The 13,119-nt window shown below is 46.2% G+C and overlaps 1 protein-coding gene across 1 annotated transcript in view; it reads left to right on the top strand.

The window, feature by feature from the left end:
- The window catches only part of plcd4a (phospholipase C, delta 4a), a 46,318-nt gene extending 33,309 nt beyond the window's left edge, over positions 1 to 13,009 (top strand). Inside the window, exons 15-16 of the mRNA XM_056594578.1 lie at positions 9,980 to 10,129; positions 11,403 to 13,009. Coding sequence (XP_056450553.1) covers positions 9,980 to 10,129; positions 11,403 to 11,494 — 242 coding nt within the window. The 3' untranslated portion in view covers positions 11,495 to 13,009. The remainder of the gene's footprint in view (positions 1 to 9,979; positions 10,130 to 11,402) is intronic.
- Positions 13,010 to 13,119: the final 110 nt, after the last annotated feature.

Below are 13,119 nucleotides of genomic sequence, written 5' to 3'. Positions count from 1 at the left end.
GGGGTTTTCTTCCACAACTTCAGAAATACTGAGTCCTCAAATAAATTTCGGCAAAGAAAACGTATGATAGGCTATAACATGATATGCGGTACTGTGGTTCTATTTAATGATATAGGCCTACGCAATACATTATAAACATTTTTTCTTATCAGTATTGTATGCTATCCTAATATGCATGTGTCCCCGCGGTAATAGACATTGCCATTGATTGTATTATGCGTTACGTGTTTAGTTTGCCCAAGTGAAGGAGTTCAAGTAGGCTACCTCGGGCTCTTGTTCGCGAGTGAGGGAACTATGGAGCGTGAGATTGCCTGGAGAATCGGAGCAGCGGGGGCGGTATTGCGTTCGCTTTACCGCACCGTTGTTACGAAAAGAGAGCTGAGCCGCAAGGCAAAGCTCTCGATCTACCGGTCGATCTTCGTTCCTGTCCTCACCTATGGTCATGAGGGTTGGGTGATGACCGAAAGGACGAGATCGCGGGTACAAGCGGCCGAGATGAGTTTTCTCAGAAGGGTGGCTGGCGTCTCCCAGGGATAGGGTGAGAAGCTCAGCCATCCGTGAGGAACTCGGATTAGAGCCGCTGCTCCTTTACTTAGAAAGGAGTCAGCTGAGGTGGTTCGGGCATCTGGTAACGATGCCCACTGGGCGCCTTCCTTGGGAGGTGTTTCAGGCACGTCCAGTGGGGAGGAGACCTCGGGGAAGACCCAGGACTAGGTGGAGAGATTATATCTCAACACTGGCCTGGGAATGCCTCGGGATCCCCCCGTCAGAGCTGGTCAATGTGGCCCGGGAAAGGGAAGTCTGGGGCCCCCTGCTTGAGCTGCTCCCCCCGCGACCCGACCCCGGATAAGCGAACGAAGATGAGATGATGATGAGAGTGTTAAGTTTGCGTGTGTTTAAACAGAGCACACACGCGCGCCCGCATTCATTCATTCTTTTTAACACTCACTCGCGGTAAAACAATGTTTTTCACGATCAAATAGGCCTAGGCCTACTCATCAATCCTAAAAGTTATGGGCATGTATGGGCATGCATCAACTTGCCTAGTAACGGGGACGCTGGCGAGTCTAACGCCGCTCTGTATGGCTTGTTTTTATTCAGTATTTCCAATATTTCTCACGATTGCATTGAACATTTTGTCGTTTTTTTTGGTTTTTAGTCGTTTAGCTAAGTTTACTAGTTATATATAGTCACTTTTCGCTATTGTCAGTGCGCCAGTTTTCTTTATTTTTACGTGTTTTATCCGTGAGGTCGTACAGTTGGTGGACGCTGTTGCCTTTTGAACGCTGTTGCTGCTGCTGCTCACCGGAACGTCATTCTGAACATTATTTTTTCGCGATTTTCTTTTTCTTTCTAGTCTTTTAACTTTTTATCAGTTTTCTTTTGCTTACTTTCAACACCTTCTGTCTGAAACCCTTCTGGACCTCGGGTCGGACTACAAAGTTAAGTTAAGTAACTGCGTCAGTTTTCTTGATTTATTTATTTATTTCTGAACGTTAAACGTCTGCGTGTTTTGTTTGGTGTTTTGTGCGTGGAGTCGTGCAGCTGTTGGTGGATGACACCTGCTGGCCGGCTAGACTGCTGTTAATCCCCGGCGCCGTCGCGACTTTCCGTCTCGTAAACGGTCGTTGCCATTTGAAACGGTCGATGCCATTTCCGAACATTTCCGATTGCGTCCGCTCTCCGATCTTGAATTGATTAGCCGCGTTGCCCAATCAGCGTTGAGCTTGACCCGACGTCACTGGCAGAGAGTAGTGAGCTTGGACAGAAGCATACGGCCGACATCTTTCTTTATTCTGTGTGGAAATAGTAACATAGTTACGCCATTAAATGCTTTTATGGAAACATTTTTAACGAGAAATGTGCATTTTACTTTCATAATGTTCGCTCGGTGAATGTGAAGGATGTTTGGTTTGATAGTTATGAAGAAGAGGGAACGCTCCGTTCACTTGCATGGACAGAGTCTCTGGTTGCTAAGCAACCTCAACGTCTTGGCGGACTATATATCTGCTGATCAACACTACGAATGCTGGAAACACACCAGACACACCATGTGAAGTTATTTAACCCGATTATTGTTATTTATATCCGAGCATATCAGTCTTTATCATGGGTGTCTTTACGGGGACAGTTGCTGTTGGCATCTTACATTCAAAGGCCAACTGTGAATAATGTACTTAAGGTAATCATCCTTAAATTTTATTGATGAATAGCTGACAGATGTAAGTTTATTTTATTCAAATATCATCCCTTAAATTCAAATGGTTGCTAAGCAAAAGAGCCATTATAGCAAAAAGTGTTGCAACTGTGCCAGGTCTCCTCTATTCAATCAATCATTATGTATGACTGGCATAGATAGTTTCATAATTACTCACGGCAACTGAGCGGAAAAAAACATTCCGTCCTGTGCTGTTTTTAACTGACTCCAAGAGCGGACGCAATCGGACATGGTCGGAAATGGCATCGACCGTTTCACGAAGCATTCGGAATTCAAGATCGGAGAGCGGACACAATCGGACATGGTCGGAAATGGCATTGACCGTTTCAAATGGCAACGACCGTTTACGAGACGGAAAGTCGCGGCGCCGTCCAACTGGCTTCCCCGTCTCCAGCGTAGCTACAACCGGCTTGCTCCACTCCTCTGCCTCCGCTGTGCTGGCTCTGTGGCTTCACCATAATCGCCTGGATCTACCGCTGGCTTCTTCCGACTGCACAACCTGTGGATTTTAACCTGTTCCTCTGGATTGCGCTATGTTTGACTCTCACGTAACGAGCGCATCTCTGCCGCTCCGTTACTCGGTAACGGAGATGTTACGTCTACGGATCTTCTCAAGGACCCAACCACCTCAGCTTGCATCCCACCAGGACATTCTCAGACGACCAAAATACATCCACCGAGGCTCTGGACGGAATTTTCAGTACACTCAAACCAGCAACAAAAACATCCGCTCCTTCTGGTCCACTGGGCCCCGCCCCCCTCCTCGCACAGCCCGTACGGTCAGTCCCGTCAATCACAGTGTACTGTCCCCTCTGCTCAAAGCAACCTGCTACACTCCACTCACCTGTCTGAAACTCTGTCTGCTGAACACCAGATCCCTCAGTAATAAGGCCCTTTTGATAAATGACTTTATTGTTGACCAGAGCCTAGATATTCTCTGCCTCACTGAGACGTGGCAACAACCAAATGACTTCTCCCATCTAAATGAAGCTGTCCCACCAGGTTTTTCTTTTATTAGTAAACCCCGGGTTAATGGGAGGGGGGGTGGCCTTGCTCTCCTCCATCGTGATAACATCAAAGTCACCACTGTCACAGTCCCCCTTCATTCCTCCTTTGAATGTCTAGCTGTAAAACTCTCAGGCCCCAAACCCACTATCATTGTCACCATTTACAGACCACCAAAACCCTCCGCCGTTTTCCTCAATGAATTCTCATCACTACTTACATCTGTATGTGCAATGTCCCCCACTGTTATCCTCCTTGGTGATTTCAACATCCACATTGACAACCCATCCTGTACTTTTGCTAATGACTTCACATCACTTCTGGACTGTCTTGGCATCACACAACATGTCAACCTCCCAACCCATAACAAAGGTCACATTCTGGATTTAATCTGCTGCACTGACATCACTCCCACTAACCTTGATGTCATTGATTTCCCCATCTCTGACCACAAAGCTGTACTTTTTGACATTCATACCCAACTACACAAAACCAAGGAACAACGGACCATCTCCTTCAGAAACATCAAACTTATCAACACCACAGACCTCTCCACCATGATCAGCTCCTACCCCAACCCTCCCCCAGCTTCCTCCCTGACTGACCTGGTGACTCACTACAATAACTGCCTCTCCTCCTCCCTCACCACCCTGGCCCCCCTGAAAACCCACTCAGTCTCATTCACCCACACTGCTCCCTGGTTCACTCCTCATCTGCGCCAGCTCAAAGCCACTGGTCGTCGACTGGAGCGACTCTACAATAAGACTCAACTCACTGTACACCGCCAAATGTATTCGGACCACCTCCATCACTACAAGAATGCCCTCACCACTGCCAAAACCTCATACTACTCCAACCTCATCAACACTGGTACAGGCAACAACAGAGTCCTCTTCTCAACAGTCAGCCACTTACTTCAGCCTCCTAAATCTCTCCCTCCAGACATTTCCACCACCCAATGCACTGCGTTCCTTGACTTCTTCAGCTCTAAAATCAACACCATTCACCAACAACTGGCCTCATCTCGCACCCCCTCTGATGACCCACCCTGGATGATCACCTCTGGCCAACCTCTCATCAGCTCCCTCTCTGACTTCACCCTAGTAACAGAACAGACCGTTTCAGAATTCATCCGCAAAGCCAAAACCACCACCTGTCAGCTCGATCCTCTTCCCACCTCCCTTGTCAAAGCATGTCTTCCGTCCATCTCCCCCATGATCACCAACATAATTAACTCCTCCCTCACTACTGGTACTGTACCCCCCACTCTCAAGCTGGCTGCCATCACTCCCATCCTGAAAAAACCTGGTGCTGACCCATCTGACCTTAACCATTACCGGCCCATCTCCAATCTCCCTTTCATCTCCAAAACACTTGAAAGGGTGGTTGCCGCACAACTACAGTCCCACCTTGACACAAACACTCTCCACGAACCATTCCAATCTGGCTTCCGTCCAAAACACAGCACTGAAACAGCCCTAGTCAAAATCACCAATGACCTCCTCCTTGCAGCCGACTCTGGATTACTCACCATTCACATCCTCCTCGATCTCAGCGCAGCATTCGACACCATCTCCCACCCTCTGCTCCTGGACCGCCTAGCTGGTATTGGGATCACTGGTGCTGCACTCTCCTGGTTTACATCCTACCTCACCGGCCGTCAACAATTTGTTCAACTAAGCAACCACAAGTCTGGGTGTTCAGGTGTCTCACTGGGTGTCCCCCAGGGGTCAGTCTTGGGTCCACTCCTCTTCACCACTTACCTCCTCCCGCTGGGCACACTCCTCCGTCACCATGGGGTCCATTTTCATTGCTACGCTGACGACACACAGGTCTACATCTCCACCAAACCCACCGCTGCCATCCCCCCCACCTCCCTCATCACGTGCCTGGAAGAGATCCGGAGCTGGTTGAGCAGGAACTTCCTGAAACTCAATGGAAACAAGACCGAGGCCCTGCTCATCGGATCCAAATCCACCCTCACTAAATCACAACACACCCCAGCTCCACTCATAATTATCGATGGATTCCCAGTACCCTTCTCCTCCAAAGTAAAGAGCCTCGGCGTCATCCTGGACAACACCCTCTCATTCGCACCCCATATTCACAACATCACCCGGACTGCATTCTTCCACCTCCGCAACATCGCCAGACTCCGCCCATCACTGACCCAATCCAGCACTGAAATCCTAGTTCACTCATTTGTCACATCACGCATAGACTACTGCAACGCCCTCCTCACCGGACTCCCCACCAAACTCATCAACAGACTGCAGATCATTCAGAACTCAGCCGCCCGGATCATCACCCGCACCAAATCATCTGACCACATCACCCCTGTCCTCATTCAACTTCACTGGCTCCCAGTACACTACCGCATCCAATACAAAACCCTACTCCTCACCTACAAAGCTCTCCACAACCTAGCCCCCAGTTATCTCTGCGACCTCCTCCAAGAATACACTCCCTCCCGCTCCCTCCGCTCAACCTCTGCTGGACTACTATGTATCCCCACATCACGACTCACTTCAATGGGTGCCCGGTCATTCAGCTGTTCAGCACCCAGGCTCTGGAACTCCCTCCCCCCACACATAAAACAGTCAGACACCATTACAACCTTCAAGTCACAACTCAAAACTCACCTGTTCAAACTCGCACACAACGTCTAACTGATCACTGTTTTGATTGTTTTTTTCTTTGTTTTGTTTTGTCTTGTTTTTGTTTTATTTATTTCTTATTGCTTATGTTTATTTATTTATTTTTTCCACAATGTCTTGTTTTTTAAAAAATGTATGATGACTATATGCTATGTAAGGTGACCTTGGGTGTCTTGAAAGGCGCCTCTAAATTAAATGTATTATTATTATTATTATTATTATTATGTAGGCCTACACGATGTCTGTGTCAAGAAAATATGTGTTTGCTGTACGGTGTTTGCAGATGCATTGATTTAAAAGTACAACTTATTACCGCTGCATCAGCTGTTCTTTCCCAAATAATTTACCAAGAATGTGCGGCTAGGTAGATGAGAGAAGCAAAGTGTATGCGCGAGGTGCACAAGCAATCCGTATGCATCGCATGCGCATGTATGCATGCGCCCTTAAAATAGCATCTGAACAACGCGCCGCTGACTTTAAACCAGGTATTTCCTGGTCAGTAGCGCAATGGTATTCAGAGACGGCAAAATACCGTTTGTGCCAGAACACGCCTCCTCCTTCCGCCGAACCGCCCCTTGGGGCGCATGATCAATCCCTAATTTACCGGCGAGTGGCGCTGGTGGGAAAAGAACGCTCTGCGCCAGTTGTAAACTAGCAACGACACATGCGCCAGTGACTAAGTCACTTGCGCCGGATGCAAGATAGGGCCCTTGGACCGTTACATTTTTTTCCAATTCAAATCAACCAGAATTAACGGACGGAACTAATGTTGGACACCTCGAAGGGCATTATCCGACTTATAACATGGTCGCTTGCCAAAGAAAATAAATTAAGACCATTCATTTATATTTTCATGCATTTTACAATCCAAATATAAAGTTTTTCACAAGCCATAACTTTGTTTTCCTGGTAACCCCTGAGGGTTTGACGAATTCCGGGAAGAATCATTACCCTCCTGTAAGGTTCTTATGCAACGGAAACGTTTTTCACTCCAGTAAATAAGACAGACCTTAGCTTCGACTTGGCCACGGGAGGTATTCTAGTCCGCTCAGCTATGAGCCAGAGAGCTAACGTTATGCATTTTACATATTTATAATTCGAAATTCGTCCCAGCCTTTATACCACAGATACTATGGGGTCTAGAGCATATAACCGCGTTGTCTGATTACAGCTTAATTCATTTTTCACAATTTACCAGCTCTCCTTTTTAAGAATGAATCACCGCGTCATTCGTTTCAATGGGAATCGCGACGGTCTATACTTTCAACATAAAGTGTACATATTTATAATTAGAAATTTGTCGCAGCCTTTATACCACAGATGCTAGGGTCTATAGCATATAACCGTATTTGTCTGATTACAGTTTAATGCATTTTTCACAATTTACCAGTTCTCGTTTTGAATGCCGAACCGACAATTTGACTGGAACTACTTAGCAGATAGTTCTTTTTTTGCGTTTAAGATATTAAGTGATTTCTTTATCCATAGCTGCATTTGTGAATGTCGGCACACTATAATAATCAATTATTTGTTCATACCACCCACTTATTATTCAACCATGAAAAATTGGAGTTGTTCACATCGCTAGTGACCATGGTATAAGCAGGACAATGCTCTTCAAGGTGACACCTCATCGGGCATTATCCCTTACCTATATTACAGGCATGGTTACCCTCAACTTTTACATCGATCTGCATTGTTTTGTAGCCAAATTTCCTATTCAGATGTTAAAATATGTGCATGGCTTGAAATAAAACAAATCTACCTGTATTTTCTTGATTTGATGATTTGTTTGCAAAAGTTTAAAGACCGAAGAGACCGAATCGAGTCTGCGTCTGCGTGTTTGGGGTTGTTGGAAGTTGAAAGTTGGAAGCTATACTGTGGAAGTTGGAATCTATACTCTGTCGTCATCAGTGATGGCAACAGAGAAATAGTTCCTTATGAACTTGGATTCGGATGACGTAATAGACAGGGTTGCAGAGAAGAGCAAGCTCCTTTGCACTTTGTTAACTGCATGACGGTAAGACATGTTTTTATTACGGAGCGGCTGGCTCTAAAGATCTATTAATTTGTTATGCATTGTCCATATTTTGATGCAGTTGTTTAACGCGTTTAAGTACACTCAGGCTTTTCGTGCGTGAAAAGTTGTATCTGCGAGTTGCGTGCGCCACGTGGGCCGCTGGTGGGTGCAAATGCCAGGGCCCAGTCCGTCACTGTTAGTTACTATAGAAACATATGCTCTGAATCAAACCTGGTCGGAGCAGGTTTTGCGCAGGTTAAGTTTGGAACATAACCCGGTTTTGAGTATATAAACCCGCGTTCACCGCAGATTTCATGTGTTCACAATGGCATGCCCTTTTGATGAGAGGCCTATTGATATCGGAGCGCAAATTATTCGTGCAATCCACCGGGAGCGATTAAAGGTCCCATGGCATGAAAATCTCACTTTATGATGTTTTCTAACATAAATATGAGTTCCCCTAGCCTGCCTATGGTCCCCCAGTGGCTAAAACTTGCGTTCGGTGTAAAACGAGCACTAGGTGTTCTGCTCGCCTTTGTAGAAAACGGAGGCTCAAGCGCGCTGATTTGGAATGTGGTCCCACATGTCGTCATAAAGGATCTAAGCTCCTCCCCTTTCTCTGCCTTTCCCGCCCAGAGAATTTGGCCCGCCAATGAGACACGACCCGAGCGCCACATGTGTGTGTGTCATTAAACGCAAGTCTTTGCTGTCGGTTCTTTGACATCTCTTGTATTTCCACAATGAGGCCGTAGTGGGGGTTATCTCAGCCATGGTTGAGAAGGAATTGGGGGAAAGGAACTTTGGCTTTGACTACTTGGAGTATATGAACTGCGACGACGGCCGCGAAGCACCACCGCCCGGCAGCGGGCAGCCGGCAGCCGACAGCCGGCAGCGGGCAGCTGGCAGCGGGCAGTGGGCAGCGGGCGGTTCAGTCTACTTCAGATTGATGTGGAAGTGGAAGAACCAGAGACGTCGGAGTACCCGACGAAGTCGTTTGTGATTCATAATATCGTCTGGAGGCGCACACAGCTTTTGGCCGTGATAATATGTATTATATGAATACGTAGATATCTATGTATTATATGATATTATTTAGATATAGAGCTCCAGGACTGTAACACAAGTGTTGTACACTTCCTTGTTATTTGGATAACCGTTCTGCTTTTGGTGTTATGGCGCATAACACATCGGACTCTCGTCTCTGGTATTTCTACAACGAGACTCGTAGTAAGGGTTATCTCAGCCATGGTTGAGAATGAATTTGGGGAAAGGAACTTTGGCTTTGACTCCCTCAAGAACATGAACCACGACATGGAGGAGAAAGGGATTGTTGGCCGCGAATGTCTCCCGCTTGAGCCCCAAGAAATTTTGAGGGCCAGATCCAGTCTGCCAACTGTCTGCCTTTTCACGATTGGCTTAAAAAAAAGGGCTTATTTAAATTATTTACATTTAAATGCTTACCAGTTTCTATGTTTTTATACTTCATTTTTACTTGATCCGCTGACTGCTTGGGAGCCATCGGGGTACATATTCTTTAGAAGAAAGGGGTTGTGTGGTAGGAACGTTAAGAATGCTTAACTGGGATATTAATAGATTCATGGCTCAAATATTAAGGATCATGCCTTTGACATGTAACTAACGCATTTACGCGGTCAGCGATCCGCTGCCAGGCTTTGCAGAGGCTTTAGCGTTCCCTTTTCTTGTGATAATGTCCTTCTCCTCCTCATAGCTCTCCAGGAGAACCTGGAGTTCCATTTCATTGAAATAAGCAGCCATTTTGATCAGGGTTTCCATGATCCATACATCACGTCTTTATAGGTTTGCCGTGGACGTGCACAACCCTGTGTTAACCAACCCTGTGTTGATTGAACTAATGCATAACCCGTGCGGTGGAACCGACAGCTCTGGTTTAGTTGGCACAGGGTCAATCAGCCTAGAGTTCAGCGTTAACTCTGTGTTTGTTACACCTCCGTTCGTGGAATACCCCTCTGTAAATTCCCGAACGAAAACATGAAATCCCCAACTGCTCTGTTACACGCTCAACGTTGTGTGTTCAACGTTGTGTGTCCCCACGGTCAGGCTTCAACCCGGTGTGGTACGACACTCTGCGGTTCACCATCCACACCCCCGAGCTGGCCCTGGTCCGCTTCGTAGTGGAGGACTACGACAAGACCTCCAGGAACGACTTTGTGGGCCAGTACACACTGCCCTTCTGCAGCCTCCAGCAGGGTGAGGACGTTACACACACACACACACACACACACATAAAGACACACATAAAGACACACATAAAGACACACACACACACATAAAGACCCACACACCCACATAAAGAAACACACGCACACATGGAGACACAAACACAGAAACATAAAGACACACTGCCCTTCTGCAGCCTCCAGCAAGGTCAGGACGTTACACTGTATATTACATTTACATTCAAGGCATTTAGCAGACGCTTTTATCCAAGCAACTTACAGCAGTCCACACACACATTCACTCATTCATTCAAACCTGCACACAGCAGCGGCGGAGTAGACGCCTCTGGGCGACAGCCAGCTGGTCCGGAGCAGTCAGGGTCAGGCGTCTCGCTCAGGGACACCTCGACACTCGCCGGGGATCGAACTAGCAACCTTCCGGTTACAAGTTGATCTCTACCTCCTGAGCTCCTGCCGCCCCTAGTTGTTTTGATAGAGAGTCACCGAATGACAGAAATGAAACATGGTACCTAAAAGGGCCCCTATTAAACCCCCAGGTGTGAGTGTGATTAGCAATCACAAGCCATTCAAAAAACGACCACTTCCTGTGTTTTAGGAACAACATAAGTGTTTTGTGTCCATCTAGACGTGTGCTGGATAGATCAGTCTACCAGCATACCCAGTGGACTGTAGCAAACGCTGCTCATCTATCCAGCATACATCTAGGTGGACACACCCACCTGTGATGTCACTGAAAGCCGAATTTCAAACGGCTTGTGATTGCTAATCATACTCATACCTGGCACAATAGAGGTGGGTGCGTACAATGTGCGTACCATAACATCATTTAGAAAAAAGTTTTTTATTCACTGTCTCCCTCTCTCCCTCTCTCCCGCTTCCTCCCTCTTTCCCCTCTCTCCCTCACCTCCCTCTCTCCACTCACTCCCCTCCATCACTCTCTCCCTCCCTCCTGTCTCCCCTCTCCCTCTCCCTCTCCCTCTCTCCCCTCACTCTCACCCAACCTCCCTCCCCTCACACTCTCTCCCTCCCTCCCTCCCTCCCTCCCCTCACTCCCTTCCTCCTCTTTCCCCTCTCCTCCGTCCCACTCTCCCTCCCCTTTCCCTCCCTCCCTCTCTTCCCCCTCTCTCCCCTCCCTCCCTCCCTCCTCTCTCTCCCCCTCCCCCCCTCTCTCCCCTCCCTCCCGTCTCTCTTTCCCTCCCACCCTCTCTCCCTCCCTGTCGCTCCTCCTCTCGCCCCTCTCTCTTCCTCCCACTCCCTCCCTCTCCCTCCCTCCCTCCCCCCAGGTTACCGGCACATTCATCTGCTGTCTCGAGACGGGACGAGGATCCCCCCTGCCTCCCTGTTCGTGCACGTCAGGATCACGGAGCTGGCATGAACGCCTCACGGCGGCCATGTTGGCTCCATCCATCCAGAAAGTTCAGGAAGGCGGGGCACAGTCAGACAACACATATTTCGAGACACACAATGAAGCCACACAAGGAAAACATACAATCCAACATCACACACATACACATCGATCTGTACGAGTTTTCTGAATTTTAATTTAAGGCCGCTTCGGGCTAATTTCGGAACAATCGGGGTATCCTCCTCCCTGATTGGTTGGGGGAGTCGATGTTTCCTGTCAATCACAGGGGCAACACTTCTCATTGGTGAGGAACACAGGGAGAGCAAGAGCAGAACATTTTTTGTTTAGTTTCAAAATCTTCTCCTCTTTTCTGCTGTCTCTCTCTCTTTCCATACATTAGTTAGTTTAATTGAATAGTTATTGGAGAACCTAACTTTAATCTATGTATATTTATACATTATACGTTAAAATACAACCAACATTTTCCTCAGCTACCAAGTTATTGTGTTCTTACAATACAGTATTTTTACAGTATTGTACTGTAATATTGAAACAGTTAAAATAATATAGGTTTCAATATTTGACGATCATATTAACATTAATATAACACAATTCTGAAGTGTGTAGAGAGTGTGTTATGAGGCGTAGTTCAGTACTGTATAGAAACAGTATTTTTCCCAGAAACAATAACAGTATTGAGTGTTGCTTGAGTTGATGTGAAGACATACTTAGCCAAATGCATTATTTTTGTTTATTTATCGTTTAGAGGCACAAATTGGAGATATAGCAGATAATGGTGTGTTTATATTTTTGTTCGTATTTCCTTATAGCAAGAAAATTTGTGCGAACCATCGAAATGTACTTTTATGAAATATTTTCTATTCGCATTGATTGTGAGTAGTGAGGGACGTTCTAATAGAAGAGGCATGTGCACTATAGATTGTCGTTGTTTTTGCTTCATAACCAAAAGTGTGTCGTACAATTGTCGAGTTTTATCGGAGCGCTGTAAATGCGTTTTACCTAGCTAGTTATTTCTTATTTTTCGTTTTGTGTCATACGATTACATGATCATAAGAATGTGCCACCATCATCTTTCCATCACACTTTCGAAATTATGCTCAGTATTTTTTCCGTAACCAGACCGTAGCACTTAACAGGAGGCTAGATCACAGATTCAAATTAGCATGGTAAAAAAAATAAAAAACGCAAAAAGATAAAAAAAACGGACAGGCCTATTGTGGATATATGTTGAAAATGTAACAGCATGGTTTCCTGTATGTATCTTTTAAGCGACCCCTAAGTATATATTTATGCCTATATCTACAGTTTATGGATATATATCTGTGCTCCGACATAAGAGCTTCTTATGTGAATGCGATGAGTCGTATGGTGATCTATTTTCAGAATTATCGTGTTTTATAAACATATAACGTGTTTGTCATCGCGTCCGGCTTGTAAATGCTTCCTGCTTGTGTACATTTTGTGTTAAGAAGAAGAAGCAGACTATTTTTGTAAGGGCCTGTATCGATTCGTATCGTTTATAGATTGTGGTAGTAGAAATAAAAAATACAAATTGTGATCATTGATTGTGTCTCATATTCATGAGTGCGTGCGTGTGTGTGTGTGTGTGTGTGTCTTTTTAAGAAGCCTCTCTT

Source organism: Gadus chalcogrammus, chromosome 7 (assembly GCF_026213295.1).
Source record: "Gadus chalcogrammus isolate NIFS_2021 chromosome 7, NIFS_Gcha_1.0, whole genome shotgun sequence".
Lineage (NCBI taxonomy): Eukaryota > Metazoa > Chordata > Actinopteri > Gadiformes > Gadidae > Gadus > Gadus chalcogrammus.
Note: the sequence above shows the minus strand (reverse complement) of the source record. Positions and strands in the feature narration are given on the sequence as shown.